The sequence below is a fragment of the Physeter macrocephalus genome, chromosome 16 (genome assembly GCF_002837175.3).
Source record: "Physeter macrocephalus isolate SW-GA chromosome 16, ASM283717v5, whole genome shotgun sequence".
In the NCBI taxonomy this organism is placed as follows: Eukaryota; Metazoa; Chordata; class Mammalia; order Artiodactyla; family Physeteridae; genus Physeter; species Physeter macrocephalus.
In genome coordinates, this window is record NC_041229.1 from 97,169,613 (window position 1) to 97,188,291 (window position 18,679).

Here is an 18,679-nt window from a genome sequence, read left to right on the forward strand (position 1 = left end):
GCCGCTGAGCCTGCGTGTCCGGAGCCTGTGCTCCGCAACGGGAGAGACCACAACAGCGAGGGGACCGCGTACCACAAAAAAAAAAAAAAAAAAAAAAAAAAAAAAAAAAGTGAGCCACAGAAACTTGTATAAATGAATACTTTATAATTAGATAATATCAAGAGTAGTAATAATCTTTCATATGCAATATGATCTTTGCTAAAAGAATGACTCAGTGTATGAAACACTTAAAAGCAATTCTACATCTAAGGTGCAGAATGAACATACCTTTGCTTTAGAGGAAACTCCTAGAGCTTTGGCCTTTTTTGGATCAGGCTTGGGTTCTACAGTGCCAGAAACAGAATCTTCAACAGGTGCTTTGAGAAAAAAAAAAAGCACGTACTGTAAATATAAACTCTAACTAATATCACTATATTCTGGGCAGGTTAAATATATAATGATGGTGAGAAAGCCAGTAGTTTTAAATATATCTATTAAAAAATTATTTTTATTTTATTTTTTTGAAAAGTTTTTTTAAACACATGTATCCATTTTTAAAGTGCTTTCAGTTAGATTTTTTTCCTAACCTTTTTTCTCTCCGATTTCCTCATGAAATTAATTCAGAAAATCTACATCTCCTTTATCAACATTTAAACTGCAGTTTAAAACCATTTTCTAAATAGCAGTTAAAAAACCTTTTTGTTAGACTGATACTTCCTTAAGGGAAGAGTCTATCACCTTTGATACTATAGTAAACTATATATACTATATAGCAAGATCCCAATAAATGTTATAACTGAATATATACTTTGATACCAACAATTTAACACATGTAAAATTTCTAACTTTATAGCATCAATAATTTCTACCCCACTAAACAGAATATTATTATTTTGTTTAAGCAATAAGTCTAGAAGAGCAGTGGTTACAGGTTAGTGTTCTATTTGTACATTTTGGAATTTTAACATTAGGATGAAGAAATCAAGAATTTTCCCTTGAAGAAGTTTAGTAAATATTAGAATGGATCAGCAAGCAGCCAAGTGTAGTGGAAGGGGAACTCATTTATGGATGAGTTAAGCAGAGGTCTCTGCTGGTTCAGGCACTGGCTGGCTGTTTGGCTTTGTGCAAGTCACTTAACCTTTGGTGTTTCTTACCTTTAATAAAGAGGGTTAAGCTAGAGGGTCCCAATTCTCCTTCTAACTGTAATATCCAATAGCAGAAAATAGTTGTGGAAACCTTAAAAGTAAGATTGAGCACTTGCTTTCTGGAGTATTTCATTGTGATACTCCAAAACTCCTTTTTGGAGTTGGAAATCAAATTAATCATCCTTAAACCCTCAGCACAGTTCCTGGCATAAAACAGGTAACCTGACAAATGTTTATGAAAGGAGGGTAAGGAGAAGGAGGGAGGATTTGGGATCTAGGCCGTGAGGAAATGTGATTAAAAAATGAAGGTTTCTATTTCTTTAAGAGTTCCCTTAGCTACTTCCTTCCCCTTTAACCCTCTCAAAATAAGAGTTACCTGAGGCAGGCTGGAATTTGGCTGGAGCTGATCCTCCCACGGGTTTGGAAGTTGCTTTAGCAGGTGCAGCGGGCTTGGCTGGCATGTTAGCTTTGGCTTTCTCTAACATGGCCAACACCTGATCTTTAGAAGTTGGCTAGGGAGACAATATAACAGAGGTGAGAGGCCACATAAACGATATACTCATGCTATGCTTACTAACAGATCTGCTGTCAAATCCTTGACTCATAGTTTTGAAATACCAATGAAGTAAGGGAGGCAGCACATAGTGCAAGAGAAGTAACACATTATGAAGTCACAGTAAATAAGCTGCCATTCTAGAACGTCACAATTTTCATTCCTGCAAAGGCAGCAGATTCTTTAGAAGTTCTACACTACTAAATATTTTATTTCTGCTCTCATTGGGATTTCAAGTTGAAACTCATAGAAGGTAATATGACCTTTTGCCTATATAAATTCATGTTCAATATTTTTCTAAATGGCTTTTAACAGCAGCAACAAGTAGTAGTACTTTTAGTTTCCCAGTAGCCTTGGCCATTTTCTCATATCCTAAATGCATCATGAAGAATGGCAAGGCATCTTGGGCCTTCTTTCGCACATCTCCGTTGCGATCCTCTAGGCAGGAGTAGAGGTGGGGAACACAAAGGATAAGGTCTGTGGGGGTGGAACGGAGAGTCGGTAGTTTCTCAGCCAGCCAGCCCAGAAGCTGCCAAAAGAAATAAAGACCAGTTACACACTGCACGTAGAAAACTGTCATTATTTATGATCTTCAGCTTAATGATTTTATCAGTACCAAACACTGAATTAGTTCTCACACTACAACTTTCCAGTGTGAAATCAGTCATTTCCATTGTCCAATGAAATGATAAACATGCAATGAAGATAATCAGCTGAGACAAGGACACAGTTTTTTGGACCACGTTTGAGCATTAAGTTATAAAGCTTTAATAGTTCTTAATGCATCTTAAACTTTCACTTTTTAAATTCTAAGAACTATTCAGCTAGAGAAGATGCAAAATATTTATTTGATCAGAAGATGACAAGTTCTACCAGGACTTCTGCTTTCTGCCTTACATAGACAGTTTTTCTCTATATTTCTAAAATATTCGTTTTATTTTCTGTTTTGTTTTTTGGCCATGCCGTGTGGCTTGTGGGATCTTAGTTCCCCAACCAGGGATGAAACCCCGGCCACGGTAGTGAAAGCAGAGTCCTAACGACTGGACCGCCAGGGAAATCTGTATTTATTTATTTATTTTTAAAATTTATTTTTAAAACTATATTTATTCATTTTTGCCTGAGTTGGGTCTTCATCACTACGCATGGGCTTTCTCTAGTTGTGGTGAGCAGGGGCTACTCTTCGTTGTGGTGCGCTGGCTTCTCACTGCAGTGGCTTCTCTTGTTGCGGAGCACAGGCTCTAGGCGCATGGGCTTCAGTAATCGTGGCACGCGGACTTCCGTAGTTACGGCTCATGGGCTCTAGAGCGCGGGCTCAGTAGTTGTGGCACATGGGCTTAGTTGCTCTGTGGCATGTGGGATCTTCCCAGGCCAGGGCTCGAACCCGTGTCCCCTGCATTGGCAGGTGGATTCTTAACCACTGCACCACGAGGGAAGCCCTGCATTTATTTTTTAGTTGAGATATTTATTGAGATGATTGTATATTCACATGCAGTTGTAAGAAATAATACAGAGAGATCCCAGGCACTCTACTCCGTTTCCTACAACAGTAGCACTTTATGAAACTATACTATAGTATAAACAACCAGGATATTGACATTGATACAATCCACTGATCATACTCAGATTGCCCCAGTCTGATTTTGTCTCATTTGTGTATGTGTCTATATTGCTTTCTCTACAATTTTATCATGTGTTAGTGTATTCCCGCAGTCAAGACTTTGAACAGCTCCATCCCAAGGATCCCACATGTTGCCTCTTTTATAACCACATTCACATCCCTCCTCCTACTCCCTAATCCCTGGTAACGACTAATCTGTTTAACCATTCTAAAATATGAGATTTCAAACTCATATAAATAGAATCATATAGTATGTAACTGTTTGGAATCAGCACAATTCCTTGGTGATTTATCTAACTTGTTGCATGTATCAATAATTTGTTTCTTTTACTGCCAAATAGTATTACACGTATGGATATACAATAGTTTGTTTAAGCATTCACCTGTTGAAAGACATCTGGGCTGTGTCCAGATTTTGGCTATTATGAATCAGCTGCTATGAACATTTGTATATAGGCTTTTGTGTAAACATAAGTTTTCATTTTTCTGGAATAAATGCCCAAGATTTGCTGGGTCATATAGTAACTACACGTATAGTTTTTTCTTTCTTTTTTTTTTTTTTTTTTTTTTGTGGTATGCGGGCCTCTCTCTGCTGTGGCACCTCCCGTTGCGGAGCACAGGCTCCGGACGCGCAGGCTCAGCGGCCATGGCTCACGGGCCCAGCCGCTCCGCGGCATGTGGGATCCTCCCAGACCGGGGCGCGAACCCGGTTCCCCTGCATCGGCAGGCGGACGCGCAACCACTGCGCCACCAGGGAAGCCCCACGTATAGTTTTATAAGAAACTGCCAAACTGTTTTCTGGAGTGGCTATACCATTTTACATTTCCACCAGGAGAGTGTTCAAGTTTCTCCACATTCTTGCCAGTATTTGGTGTTATCACAATTTTTTATTTTAGTAATTCTGATAGTTGTCTGTGATATCTCATTGCAGTTTTAATTTGCATTTCCTTGATGGCCAATAATGTTGAACATCTTTCATGGGCTTATTTGCCATCTGTATATCCTCTTCAGTGAAATGTCTGTTCATGTCTTTTGCCTATGTTGTAATTAGATTTTTAACTATTGAGTTTTGAGAGTTCTTTATATATTATATATATATATTCTCGATGATAGTCCGTTATCAGACACAGAGGTTGCAAATATTTTCTCCCACTCCAGCCTGTCTTTTCATCTTCCTCACATGGTCTTTTGCAGAGTAAGAGTTCCTAATTTTGATGAGGTCCAATTTATCAATTTTTTCTTTGATGAATTGTGGTTTTGGTGTCTAGTCTAAGAATTCTTTGCCTGAAGAATTTCTATATCCTGAAGGTTTTCTCCTATGTTATCTTTAAAAGTTCTATAGTTTTATGTTCTACATTTAAGCCCATAATCCATTTTAAGTTAATTTTGGCGTAAGATGTGAGGTTTAGGTAAGGTTTATTTTTTTTGTCTCTGGATGTCAACTGCTCCAGCATCATCTGTTGAAAAGGCCACACTTCCTCCACTGAATTACTTTGGAAACACCGTCGAAAATTAGTTGCTCATATTTGTGTGGGTCTATTTCTGGGCTTCCTCTTCAGCTCCACCTATCTGTGTCTATCCTCTTCCTCCTACCCCTTGCTATCACAGTTTTTTGTTTTTTGTTTTTTTTTGCCACACAGCTTGGCTGGGGGGATCTTAGTTCCCCAACCAGGGATTGAACCCGAGCCCTTGGCAGTGAAAGCATGGAGTCCTAAACACTAGACTGCCAGGAAATTCCCCACAGTGTCTTGATTATGTTAGCAATTTAATTTAGTAAGCCCTAATATATGGTAGAGAGGTTTTTTTCCATTTTTTCCCCTTTGTCAAGATTGTTTTAGCTAGAATATAAATTTTAAAATAACCTTGACTTTGTCTATTAAAAAAAACTTTCTTGAATTTTGATAATTACATTAAATGCATACATCAATTACATAGACATTAAATGTATAGAACTGACATTTCTAATTTCTACTATGTTAAATCTTCCAATCCACAAACATGGCATGTCTCTACATCTATTTGGGTCTTCCTTGAATGCTTCATCAGCATTTTTGTAATTTTCAGTAGACATATTTTGTATTTGTTTTGTTAAGTGTATAGCTAAGGATTTCATTTTCTTTGGAGTGACTGTAAACTGTACTGTGTTCGTAACTTCGGTTTTCATATGTTCAATGTATTATAAAGAAATGTGATTGACTTTTGTCAAATGTGATTGTGTTTATTTTGTATCCTGCAATCTTACTGAACTCACTTATTAGTTCTAGGAGTTTACTTGTAGATTTCCTGGAATTTTCTATGTAAACAGTCATGTTATCTGCAATTAGGGATAGTTTTATTTATTCTTTTTCTAACTGTATGCCTTTCATTTCTTTTTCTTGCCTTATTGCAGTGACTAGAACTTCCAGTTCTATGCTGAGTAACAGCAGTGAAAGTGGACATTCTTGCTTTGTTCCTGATCTTAGGGGGAAAGCATTCAGTCTTTAACCACTAAGAGTATTATCATTTATAGAGATTTTATGCAGAGGCTTTTTTATTTAACTTGAGGTAATTCTCTTCTATTACTAACTTACTGACAGCTTTTATCATGAATAGCTGTTGGATTTTCTCAAATCCTTTTTTTGTGTCAACTGATAGGATTATATGACTTTTCTTTAGCCTGTTGGTATGATGGATGACACTGATAAGATTTTTGAATGTTGAACTATTTTTATGTCATGATTAAAACCTCTTACTTTACCATTTAAGAGTTCAAGAAAAGAGAAAACTTAACAAAAAGGCTAGTCCTTTAAAAAGTTTTATTGTTAAAAAAAGCACATGAAAGGAAAAAAGAAAAGGAAGCACATGAATAAAAAAGCTCCAGGAATTTGGTTTCATTTTATTAGCGATTTTATAATGGAACTCACTCTATCCATTCATGTATATTTATTAGGTAGGTCCAAGCCTCTATGAAGGTAAAAGACATGAGTAAAGCAAATCATATTTGTGGTACTAACCTCTTGCCTCAAGAAAGGATTTTCCTTTTTGAGCTCTTCAGAAAGATCTTCCCCCTCCAGCCATTCCTTCATGCCAGTCTGTTCTGCCCAAGCATTCACAGTTGCTAGGGCAGCAGCTCGAACATTGTTCTGAATGGAAGAGAGAATCAGTAAAGCTAACACTGCTATGGTTTGGAGGTAGGGAGTGAAAAGCCTGTTACTTTATGAACACGATCAATGGAGGTTTCTCTAAAGTCCACATGAACATACTTGGAACATACTTCATCTTCTTTGAAACAGAATGTAGATCCATGTTGTACTAAAACTCCAAAGTAAATCAGAAAGATAAAACTCCAAATTGTAAAGATCCTATACTCAGTTAATTAGGGAAAACAGTGACCTGGGCATAAAATATCATGTTAGGGGAACAAACTCTTAGGTTTTGTTTCCTGAACTTCTGGGGACTCTTATGTCCCTGGTTATCTGCTAAAGAATGTAATTCTACCTGTCAGAGAACTCTTAATAGTTAGACTGAAATTAACAATTTGATTGAACATTTTTGTTTTTATATTAATTTGCATTCATAGAATGAGAACGACTTACTGACGTGAAAAATATTAAAATAGTCCAATTCCTCAAATTAAATGAATTACACAAAAATAAAGAGACATTCGAATATTCAATTACGGATAAACATAAGAGCTTGCAACTTTCAGTGCGACAAATTCCAGGACTGTGGAACTGCAAATATCTGACTGAAGTACCAGAAGATCCTACTCTAGTAGTTGAGGGAACAGGTAGAAAATAAAATTCATGATCCAAAATTTATATGTTTATTCACTCTTTATACCAACACCTTAAACAATGATATCATAATCATAACAGCAACCATTTTTTGAGTATATACTGTATGAGACAGGTACAGGTACTTTATGTACAGATGCTTATTTAATTCTGTAAGAATTAAATTTCATAGATAAAAAACTGAACCTCAAAGAAGATAAACAACTTATCTAAGGGTCACAAAGCTAGTAAGTGAGATATCTGATCACCTTAATAATGCCTGGGAGGTAAAAATTTTTACTATTTTCCTCCTAATATTCTTTTATCTAACAAAGTTTATAAACTGTTTACATGCACTCTTACATGTAAGAAAAGGATTGGGGCTTCCCTGGTGGCGCAGCAGTTAAGAATCTGCCTGCCAATGCAAGGGACACGGGTTTGAGCCCTGGCCCAGGAAGATCCCACATGCTGCGAAGCAACTATGCCCGTGCGCCACAACTACTGAGCCTGCACTCAAGAGCCTGCAAGCCACAACTACTGAGCCCACACACCACAACTACTGAAGCCCGCACACCTAGAGCCCGTGCTCTGCAACAAGAGAAGCCACCGCAATGAGAAGCCCGCGCACCACGACGAAGAGTAGCCCCCGCTCGCCACAACTAGAGAAAGCAAGCGCATAGCAACAACGACCCAACACAGCCAAAAATAAAAGCAAATAAATAAATAAATTAAAAAAAAAAAAAAGGATTATTCTTAGCCCAGTCATGTGGCTGGCCTATTCCAGAACAGAGCTGTGGTAAAGAGTCAGGTTTACCTTGCTGTCTCCAAGCACTGTGATGATAGGGATGCCTAAGTTCTTCACATGTTGCTTGATGTTTGGGCCCATGGCTACTGCCAACTGCTGGAGGATATTCAACGTCTGCTGCACCTGGGTGGGAAGAGCCAACACCTTATGTTCAAACCATAGCAAGGTATGCTCAAAGTTTTGCAAGTTTGCTGCTATACAGTCAATGCAGTAGGAAGTTTCTGGCCTACTTTAAACAAATCAGCTCATTATGATACTAATCAGCTTATGAATAATTTTTGGGTGATGGCATCTCCTTTTATCATCAGTTCATAAAATTGGAATATTAGAATTTTAGACTAGAGATTACAATGCTTTATAATTTTAAAGTAAGGTAAAGCCTAGTTTAAGAAAAAACTCACATAAAAATCCAAATTTAAAAATTAGAAATTAACATGTGTATTACAAGCAGTTTTACATAAAAATACTTAATATCAGAGCCCTGTAAACAGTAAATCTGAGATTCATGAAAATTTGATTAATAAACTTGCCATCTACCAACATATCTTGAGGCACACTTAAGAAATTAAAGGAAGCTATTTCTAGTTCAAAGCAATAGAGTGACTAACTCCTTTTTGTTTGTGCTGGTGAAGGTTACTGAAAAGGATCCCCTTGCAGGGGCAGAGAGGGGAGAGAAAAAAACAGGCATATATTCTACGTACCAAGATTTTATTTGAATCGTTGAGTCGACCCTTCAAGGCAGTTGGAAGTTCACCTATGTTTGGCTGGATAAATTTTGCTTCATTGATAATACCTGCCACTTCATCTAGGCCTTCTTTCCTGATCTTCCAATTCTTGTCACCAATCTTAGACACCAACTCTGAAGTGATTTTATCACTGAAAAAAAAAGACAGAATCCTTAATTCCAGATGCCTAAAAGAACAATGATGTCACAGAAGTACCCTTGACTGAGAAACAGAAGTACCCTTGACTGAGAAACAGAAGACACCATTAAGAATTAAGCATAATACATCAAATAAATCATTAGCAACAAACCTGATTTCTGTCCTTGGCAAAAGATCCACAACATCATTGCCCCCATCATCTGGTTCGTCTCCATCTTCTCCTTCATCTGTACCACTTGTACTGTGTTTGGAAATCCCTCTGGTTGGAGCAGGTGGGCTCTGTCCCTGCATCTACACACAAATAAGTCAGTGAGGCTAATGAACTTGATGAAGAATATGAGAGCAAACTGGTTAGAGAATGGTACCTGTGTCAAACTTTCATATTCTTTCATAATACTTAATATTCACACAGCACATATTTTGATAGATTCCAATTTTGAGACTATGTGACAAAAGATATCTTTATACAAACCTATTAGAATCTGACTTCTCAATCATAAAGCTGTCTTTTGACTTGTATGCCCGAGACAATACACAGCAAGTCTGCCAAAACTTAGAAATTTCAATTAGAAAGTTTATTCAAGGACGGTCAAGTTTCTTTTTACTTAAAAAGAAAAATTTAATGTTATATTTACTGTACTTTTGGAATAGGTAATACATTCAAAATGTTTGATATTCCAAAGCTACAAAGGGTAAAATGCCCCATCCTATACTATAGCTATCTAGTTCTCTTCCTCACAAAGTCATCAATTTCTTATAAATTCTTCCCAGGGATACCTTATACATATAAAAGCAAATACATACATATTCTTCATTCCAAAGGGTTAAAAGTTTAAACATAACTAATGTAAGTATTCTCAAGTCAACTATGGATTGTATCATTTGTGGAATCTTTACCTTCTCAAATTCTGCATCTATCTGGGATAGGAGGGCAGGCTTCTCATCCTCAAAGAACATTCGCAAAGAGGGACCAACGTACAGATACATCACACCAAGCAAGGTGATGGCAGAAGTCCTCACAGCCTGGCAGAACAAAAAGAACTTTTCAGATCAGAACAGAACCATAAAGATGGCTGTACTTACTACTCTTCCTATACATGCTGGTATGTACTCACTGGGTTTGTTGCAGCAAGAGCTGTCTTCACATTGCTAATGAAAGCTTTCACGTTCAATCTAGAAGAAATGATACTTTGAATGAAAAACAAGTGAAACCTCAAAATACTCAATGGAGTTTTATAAAGCCAGACTTTAGAACCAGCTTCCTTTAGATATGTCCTGAGTTTTACCTATTCTCTTTCTACACTCATTTAAAGTAAGCTTTAAATACTATCTAAACGCATTAGATCAATCCAGTGTTGATCTCTTTCCTGAACTCCAGATTCATATATCCGACTGCCTTTGTGACATTTCCATTTTTATGTCTAGTAGATATCCTACATCTGTCAAAACCAAACTCCTGATTGTCCACAGCCCACCCCCAAACCTGTTCTTCCCACAGTCTTCCCTATCTCAGTAAACAGCCACTTCATTCTCCAGCTGCTCAGGCCAGCCTTGACTCCTCAGAGTCATCCTTGACTCCTCTTCTCTCTTAAGTTCAATATCCTGCTTAGTTCTACCTTCAAAATATATTCTGAGTCATAATACTTCCAAGCCATATAATTTCTTGACAGGATTATTTCAGTAGCCTTCTAATTAGTCTCCCTGCTTCTGCCCTTGATCTTCACTATCTGTTCTCTCTGACTATAGTCTGAATAATCCTCGTATTCTTCTGCTCAAAACTATCTAATGGTTTCCAGTTTATTCAAAACTTTGAGGCCCTATACAACCTGGGTCCCTGTTCTTTCTTCAATCTTTATCTCCCACCACTCCCTACTCCCTCACTCTTCTACTCCAACTGCATTCTGAAGAACAATTACTCCTTGCTATTTTAAAATATATCACGTGTGCTCCTGCCACTGGGCTTTTGCTCTTGCTGTTCCCTTCGTCTAGAATGTTTTTCTCCCAGGACTTCCCTAGTGGTGCAGTGGTTAAGAATCCGCCTGCCAATGCAAGGGACATGGGTTCAAGCCCTGGTCCAGGAAGATCCCACATGCCGCGGAGCAACTAAGCCTGTGCACCACAACTACTGAGCCTGAGCTCTAGAGCCCGCGAGCCACAACTACTGAGCCTGTGTGCCACAACTACTGAAGCCCGCGCGCCTAGAGCCCATGCTCCGCAACAAGAGAAGCCACCACGATGAGAAGCCCGCACACCGCAATGAAGAGCAGCCCCCGCTCATCAGAGAAAGCCTGTGGCAGCAACAAAGACCCAACGCAGCCGAAAATAAATAAGTAAATAAATAATTATTTAAAAAAGAATGTTTTTCTCCCAGATTGTTACAGCTAGCTCCCTCATGTCCTAAAAGTCTGTGTCCCAAAGTCCTTGTTTCAGGAAGGATTCCTGTCTACCATATAGAAAATAACACTATCCCAAACACTCCAAGGTGATACCACTAACCCCCATACTGCTTTATTTTTATTCCATTGTTATTATACTTTCTGGTGTATTTTTTACTGTTTACTGTCACCTCCCCTTACTCAAATATAAGTCCCATGAAAGGAGGAATTTAATCTTGTCCATGATGTATTCCCAAGGGCCTGAAACAAATGACTGGAATATCACAGGTACTCAATATGTAGTTGTTGAATAAATGACAAATCATGGATGAACTGCAAAAAGGAAAATATTCACATGGCTTTTATGTCATTTATGCCAAGAGATTAGTTTTACATCAAAGACTATACAATTAAGAAGGGATTAAAGGGACTTCCCTGGTGGTCCAGTGGTTAAGAATCTGCCTTCCAGTGCAGGGGATGCAGGTTTGATCCCTGGTCAGGGAACTAAGGTCTCACATACCGAGGGGCAACTAAGCCCACATGCTGCAACTACTGAGCCTGTGTGCTCTGGAGCCTGTGCGCTGCAACTAGAGAAGCCCGAGCACTGCAACGAAGAGCCCGCGTGCTGCAAGATCCCACGTGCTGCAACTAAGACCCAGTGCAGCCAAATAAATAAATAAATAAATATTTTTAAAAAGGGGGATCACAACAATACCCTCAACTAGAGGAGGACACCACAGATACCGACGTAACAAAATTCTTTGCTTGAATGACACTTAAATGATAATTTCTAGGAAATTCTCTGGCAGTCCAGTGGTTAGGACTTGGTGCTCTCATTGCCAGGGGCCTGGATTTGATCTCTGGTTGGGGAACTAAGATCTTGCAAGCCAAGTGGCACGGCCAAAAAAAAAAAAAATAATAATAATTTCTAGAGTATTATATCTACATTTGGTAGAATGAGAACACTGTTTTGCAAGTGGCTATAAGAGGCATGTTGTGACAAGCACCATGGCACAGAGAAATGCAGCACAGTACAGCAGTTACAGTATTCTCTCTTGGAACCAGAATGCCTGGATTCAAATCTTGGCTTTGCGGCTTCCCTGGTGGCACAGTGGTTAAGAATCCACCTGCCAATGCAGGGGTCACAGGTTTGAGCCCTGGTCTGGGAAGATCCCACATGCTGTGGAGCAACTTTGCCCGTGAGCCACATCTACTGAAGCCTGAGCCCCTAGAGCCAGTGCTCCACAACAAGAGACACCACCACAATGAGAAGCCCGCGCACCACAATGAAGAGTAGCCCCTGCTCGCCGCAACTAGAGAAAGCCCGCGCGCAGCAACGAAGACCCAATGCAGCCAAAAATAAATAAATAAAATAATTTTATTTAAAAAAAAAAAAAATCTTGGCTTTGCCACTTTCTAACTGTGATTTGGGCAGATCACTTAAGCTTTCTGTGCCCTAGTTTCCTCATCTATAAAAGGAGAGAACAATACCTCACATGGTTTTTAATGATGATTAAATCAAATGAGTTATTATTTAGAAAGTGTCAGGCATAAAGTTAAGTCTATAAAAGTTTGTTAAATAAAATACAATAGTTCCCCCTTATCTGGGAGGGATACCTTCCAAGACCCCCCAGTGGATACCTGAAACTGTGGATAATACTATATATACTATTTTTTTTCCTATACCTATGGAACTATGATAAAGTTTAATTTATAGGGCTTCCCTGGTGGTGCAGTGGTTGAGAGTCCGCCTGCTGATGCAGAAGACACGGGTTCGTGCCCCGGTACGGGAAGATCCCACATGCCGTGGAGGGGCTGTGCCCGTAAGCCATGGCCGCTGGGCCTGCACATCCGGAGCCTGTGCTCCGCAATGGGAGAGGCCACAGCAGTGAGAGGCCCGCGTACCGCAAAAAAAAAAAAAAAAAAAAAGTTTAATTTATAAATTAGACACAGTAAGAGATTAGCAATAATAACTAATAACAGAATAGAACAATTATAACAATATACTGTAATAAAAGTTATGTTGAGTGTGCTCTTTCTCCTTAATCAACTTTTTCAATTCTACCAGAAATGCAGCGGCTGCTTCACTGGCAAACGCAGCCTCTCCTGTAATTTTTACATTTGTCAGTCCCAACCTGTTTCTGAATCTGTGTAGCCATCCTTACTTGCAGCAAATGACTTGGTGTCACTTGTTTCAGGGGATCCCTTACTGAAATCTTCATAGTCTGCACGCTTTGGGGTGGAACACATTGCCATCAGTCATGTTTTCTTTCCGTTTATGTCTTCCACCCCAAAATTTAATGCCTTTTCCATCTTAACTAAGCACTTACAATGTTTGCAGTTTGAGGTGCAACAGTGAAACTCACGAATTTCTTTTTCCTTCACAATTTATGGATAGAAGATTCTTACTGTAGATCTTAGCAACCTCAGCATGCCATTTTTTTATTTCCTTACTGAGTTGAGAACTTTCACTTTTTCACTTAAAGGAAGCACTTTACAGCTTCTTTTTAGCATATCCAAATTGCCAGCATCTCTACTCTTGCACTTTGGGGCAATTTTTTTTTTTAAGACTTTTTTGATGTGGACCATTTTAAAATTTCTTACAATATTGCTTCTGTTTTATGTTTTGGTTTTTTGGCCGCGAGCCATGTGGGATCTTAGCTCCCTGATCAGGGATCGAACCCGCACCCCCTGCATTGGAAGGCAGAGTCCCAACCACCGGACAGCCAGGGAAGTCCCATGGGGACGTTATTAAGTAAAATAAGGGTTACTTGAACAGCAGCACTGCAATACCACAAGGATGGATCTGTAACTGAGACAGCTACTAAGTGACTGATGGGTGGGATGCACTGCACAAAGGAATGATTCATATCCCGGGCAGGACAGAGTGAGATTTCATCATGCTACTCAGAACGGCCCACAGTTTAAAACTTATAAATTGTTTATTTCTGAAATCTTCCACTTAATATTTTTTGACTGCAGTTGACTGTGGGTAACTGAAACTGTGGAAGGTGAAACCACAGATAAGCGGGGGACTACTGTAAACAAATGTGTTCAATAGACAAATAACTTTGGGAAAGAGTGGGTTAAACAAGTGTCTCAACTGCAGGACTTCTGAGAGCGTTTAATTTTCCAACGTGCACTATAGATCTCTAAACAAGTGTGATTTTATATAGTATTTTCCAAATGTATTTGACTAGAAATCCTTGGAACTGGCTTTTCTGTGGGACAGTTACCAATACTTGAGGAAAAATAACTTAGAGAACTCTAATATTAGTGGATATCAAAATGCAGGAGCACAAGCCAATATAGGCTTTTCAGGAACAAAGGTAGTCTTGTTTTATACAAATTATAGACAATCCAGCTCTGGCTTCTCAGAAATAAGCAGCAATAGCTACGACAAATATAATCACCAGTTAGAGACTGGCAAAACATGTACTTGATTTCTTTCTGACTTACCCAGAAAAACCAAATTCTTTTATTGCATTTGATAGCCAATTCAGAGTTTCTGACTGATTCTTGGGATTCTTCTGTGAGAAAGCCATTGACATAACCTGGAGTGGAAAAACAAACATACAAAAAACCAAAACAGATCTGTGTTTTCTCTCATATTTCTCACAGAAATATACCTTGACATTAAGGCAGTAGTGGATTAAGCATGGTTTTCCTGATGCTAACACAACTGCAAGAATGCCTTAGGAATGAAATATTTAATTTACACAAGAAAATGAGGTAAGTGACAGAAGTATTAAAAGCATTCTCACAGTACTGTACATCAACTAATACTTCAATAAAAAAATTTTTTTTAAAGGCAATCTGGACTGTTTACAACTTTTCATTAGTGGTCACTCTGGATGATAATGTCTTAAGAGAAAATTACTTTCATTCTTAATAAAATATTCTTGACTAAGACAATTTTAATTATCAGGCAACAGTGCAAAAATTACTAAAAGTAAAAGTAAAACAGTATCAAAAAAGGTTTTACTTGAGAAGAAAAGAAGTAAAGTTTAACTAATAACTTTAAATTAAAATTTGGGAAAAAACTGGGAAAACTTGAGGAAAGAGCTCTGTGTCACTAACCTGTTCAGCTGTCCATGGCAACATACAAGCTTCAGCTATTGCTGTCATAGCTTCTTTTGCATTGTTCCCACATTTCACATCTCCAATCTTGTCTACAAGGCCATCTAAGACGATCTGAGCTGAAGTTTTGGAAAAATTCCCCTTCTGGGCAATCAAAGCAACGATGTGAAGCTTCATTTGCATTACCTGAACAAGGATAAGTATCAGAAAGTTATGAGTAAGCCAAAGACTTTTTTTTTTGGTGGGGGTGGGGCGTGCCACGCAGCTTGTGGGATCTTAGTTCCCTGACCAGAGATTGAACCAGGCCCTCGGCAGTGAAAGTGCCAAGTCCTAACCACTGGACCGCCAGGGAATTGCCCAAAGACATTTATTTACTTATTTTTATAGCAGCCTGAAGATGTAACAGCTGAGAACATGACCAAACTAAAATCAAATTTTAAACCAAGAAACAAAATAATTTTTATCCTTTAATTGTTAGCAATTAATGTAGCTGACAGCTAAGACAGAAAAAAAACCACTCAGTGTTTTAAAATATTAATAAGCAATGTTACCACATGAAGTTTATGAACTGGAAAATATAATTTCTATATTCTCCTTCTCCTATGGTTATCTGCATATAGTACTGAGCGTACATCCTGAAATACATAATAAAATGACCATACTAATTCAGAGTTCCTACTAGAGTTGCCCACAAAAAAAATTACAACCCTCGTGTACACACACACACCAGAACGTGAGAGATTTAAAGAATTTGTAGATTTTTAAGTGGAAAAATGGAAGGAACTGTGAAAAACAATTTAAAGATATTAATATGATCATGGCAGATGTCTGGGACTTCAGACACTTTTGACCAAAAATATTTCCCTTTGTCGTGTTTGAATATTTAAATAACAAGTGTTGGCAAGAAAGTAGAGAAACTGGAACTCTCCTGCACTGCTAGTGCAAAGATAAAATGGTACAGCCACTTTAGAAAACAGTTTGTCAGTTCCTCAAAAAGTTAAACACAGAGTTACCATAAGACCCAGCAATTCTACTTCTAGGTATATACATGTGTTCACACAAAAGCTTGTACATGAAAGTTCATAGCAGCATTATTCATAAGAGCCCCAAAGCAGAAACAATGCAAATGCCCAGCAACTTATGAATGGGTAGGGACTTCCCTGGTGGTCCAGTGGTTAAGACTCCGCGCTTCCAATGAAGGGGGCGTGGGATCCCTGGTTGGAGAACTAAGATTCCATATGCTGCATGACACAGCCGAAGAAAAAACAAACAACTTATGAATGGGTAAATAAAATGTTGTATATCCATATGATGGAATACTGTTTAGCAATAAAAGACTGTAGAGTTGATATATGCTACAGTATGGATGAACCTTGAAAACATTATGGTAAGTAAAAGCCAGACACAAAAGGCCACATCATTCTATTTACATGAAATGTCCAGGAGAAGTGATCCATAGAGAGAGAAAGTAGATTAATTGTTGCCAGGGACTGGGGGTGGGGACTTGGGGAGGAATAGAGAGTGACTACTGATGGGTATGGGGTTTCTTTTCGGGGTGGTGAAAATATTCTAAAATTAAATAGTGGGAGGAGTTGCTAACTATGTGTATAGACTACAAACAGCTGCACTGTACCCTTTAAAACAATTTTATACCCTCAGGAAAGTTGTTATAAAGGAAAAAAAGATATGAAATTATCTCTTGTTATGGATCTACTACAAAGAAGGGTATTAGCTCAAATCAGGTGTGCTTCTTTCACCTATCTGAGAAGCTACATAAGGGGAGTTTTAAAAGTGGTGGTATGAGGGGAAGAAGGCAGCATCAGAACCTTCTGGCACGGGAAACCTTTGTGAAGCTGGATGGTATGGATGAGGTTACAATGCAGTGCTAAGGGAACAGTGAGCAAGGGAGCTAAGGTCCTAAACAGAGAATAAGAGGTGGCAAAACAGAAGTAAAAAAGAGACTAGCAGGAAGCCAAAAATAAACCTGATACATTTCAAACTTTTGTTTCCCATCAGCTCTATGTATGTCTAGAGGAGAAGAAAACTCTTTTCTCATTTTCCTTCATGTATTACTTTCCTATACCTCCCTTTACACCTACTTTTTAGACTAAATAACGGTACTGCTCAATTTCATTCATCTCTATTTAATCAGTTAATGAGTTAAACCGATTATGTGGTAATTTTTTATTGGCAATTTAAAGACTACATTTATTTTTTATGCAAATAAATAAGAAAGCTATCTCATTGTTCATCCCTCCCTATATTAGAGGGCTTCCAGCCTAAATAATGAGAAAAATGCATACATATGAATTAACAAACAATAAGTATTTGTATATATATATATATATATAAACTCCTAAATGCACAAAGTTAGAGTTATGTGTTTAATTAAAATGCACACATTCCACTGTTCATTTAAAATTACATGACACATTGGCTGAGTGATTTTTAAAAAAGAACAAGCTAAAAATTACCAAACTATACCTCTCTAATACGCCATAGGATGATGTAATGAAAATTACTTCAATAAAAGACATTAAATCTCTAATTTAAATATACCTGAAAATTAGTTTCTTTCCATCCAGGTTTCTTGGCCAGCATCCTCACTAATGCCTGGCATGGCATTTCAGTTCGGTCCATTAGTTCAACAGCCTTGAAGTAAAACAAGATAGTACGAGAGTTAAGGGATTAATGATTAGTTCCAAGGGAACAGTATATACCAAATCAATTAAGTGTTTACCATTGAAGGAGTGAGGGGAATGGAAATGAGGAGGGTCACAGAGAGAGCTTGTTTACTTTCTGTTATAATACTTTGTTTCTTAAGTTGGATGTTTGGTATATGGTTGTTATAGTGATGCCACTGAAACTCTTTTTTTCACATTTCAGGAATTCACAAATAATTTGCCCCAAAGAAAGTAACAGTAACAGTTTTAATTTGCCCACTGTATGGCAGAAACTGCTTCTACATATTTTGACTTATTCGATTTTCCTAAAAACATAGCAAAGTAGAGTAGGTTAGAAGCATTTAAGTACAGGTTTCAAACAAGCACACCTCAGGGCTAAGCCTGAGTGGCGGATGCAGGACTGGAAGCCAGGATTCATGGCTCAAGTCACAGCATTCTTGCGGTTTCTCCACACCCCTCCTCATTAGAATCAAAGAGTGTGTGCCAAAATAAACCACCATGCTCCTGTCCAACACAGATTTCTTTTTAAAGAAGCTTCTCATACCAAGTGATAATGTGTATTCTTCTGAGAATCATGACAACAAAGAGGGAAACACAGAAATGGATCAGGGGTGGTTTATGTGAAGAGACCTGTTTGCCTAGAAAGTTTAATCCCATAATATTAAAATTCAGGGACTTCCCTGGTGGCACAGTGGTTAAGAATCCACCTGCCAATGCAGGGGACATGGGTTCGATCCCTGGTCCGGGAAGATCCCACATGCCACGGAGCAACTAAGCCCGTGCGCCACACCTACTGATGCC

General features: G+C 38.3%; 1 protein-coding gene across 2 annotated transcripts in view; it reads right to left on the reverse strand.

Moving 5' to 3' along the window:
• The window catches only part of CKAP5 (cytoskeleton associated protein 5), a 74,558-nt gene that overhangs the window by 27,184 nt on the left and 28,695 nt on the right, over positions 1-18,679 (reverse strand). For both annotated transcript variants that reach the window (XM_024133123.2, XM_055078777.1), the window contains exons 15-26: positions 17,754-17,846; positions 15,195-15,380; positions 14,574-14,668; positions 9,855-9,912; positions 9,637-9,762; positions 8,891-9,030; positions 8,557-8,731; positions 7,865-7,978; positions 6,289-6,417; positions 2,012-2,206; positions 1,501-1,636; positions 268-356 (exon numbers count right to left, since the gene is read on the reverse strand). In XM_024133123.2, the coding sequence (XP_023988891.1) occupies positions 268-356; positions 1,501-1,636; positions 2,012-2,206; positions 6,289-6,417; positions 7,865-7,978; positions 8,557-8,731; positions 8,891-9,030; positions 9,637-9,762; positions 9,855-9,912; positions 14,574-14,668; positions 15,195-15,380; positions 17,754-17,846 (1,536 nt within the window). The remainder of the gene's footprint in view (positions 1-267; positions 357-1,500; positions 1,637-2,011; positions 2,207-6,288; positions 6,418-7,864; positions 7,979-8,556; positions 8,732-8,890; positions 9,031-9,636; positions 9,763-9,854; positions 9,913-14,573; positions 14,669-15,194; positions 15,381-17,753; positions 17,847-18,679) is intronic.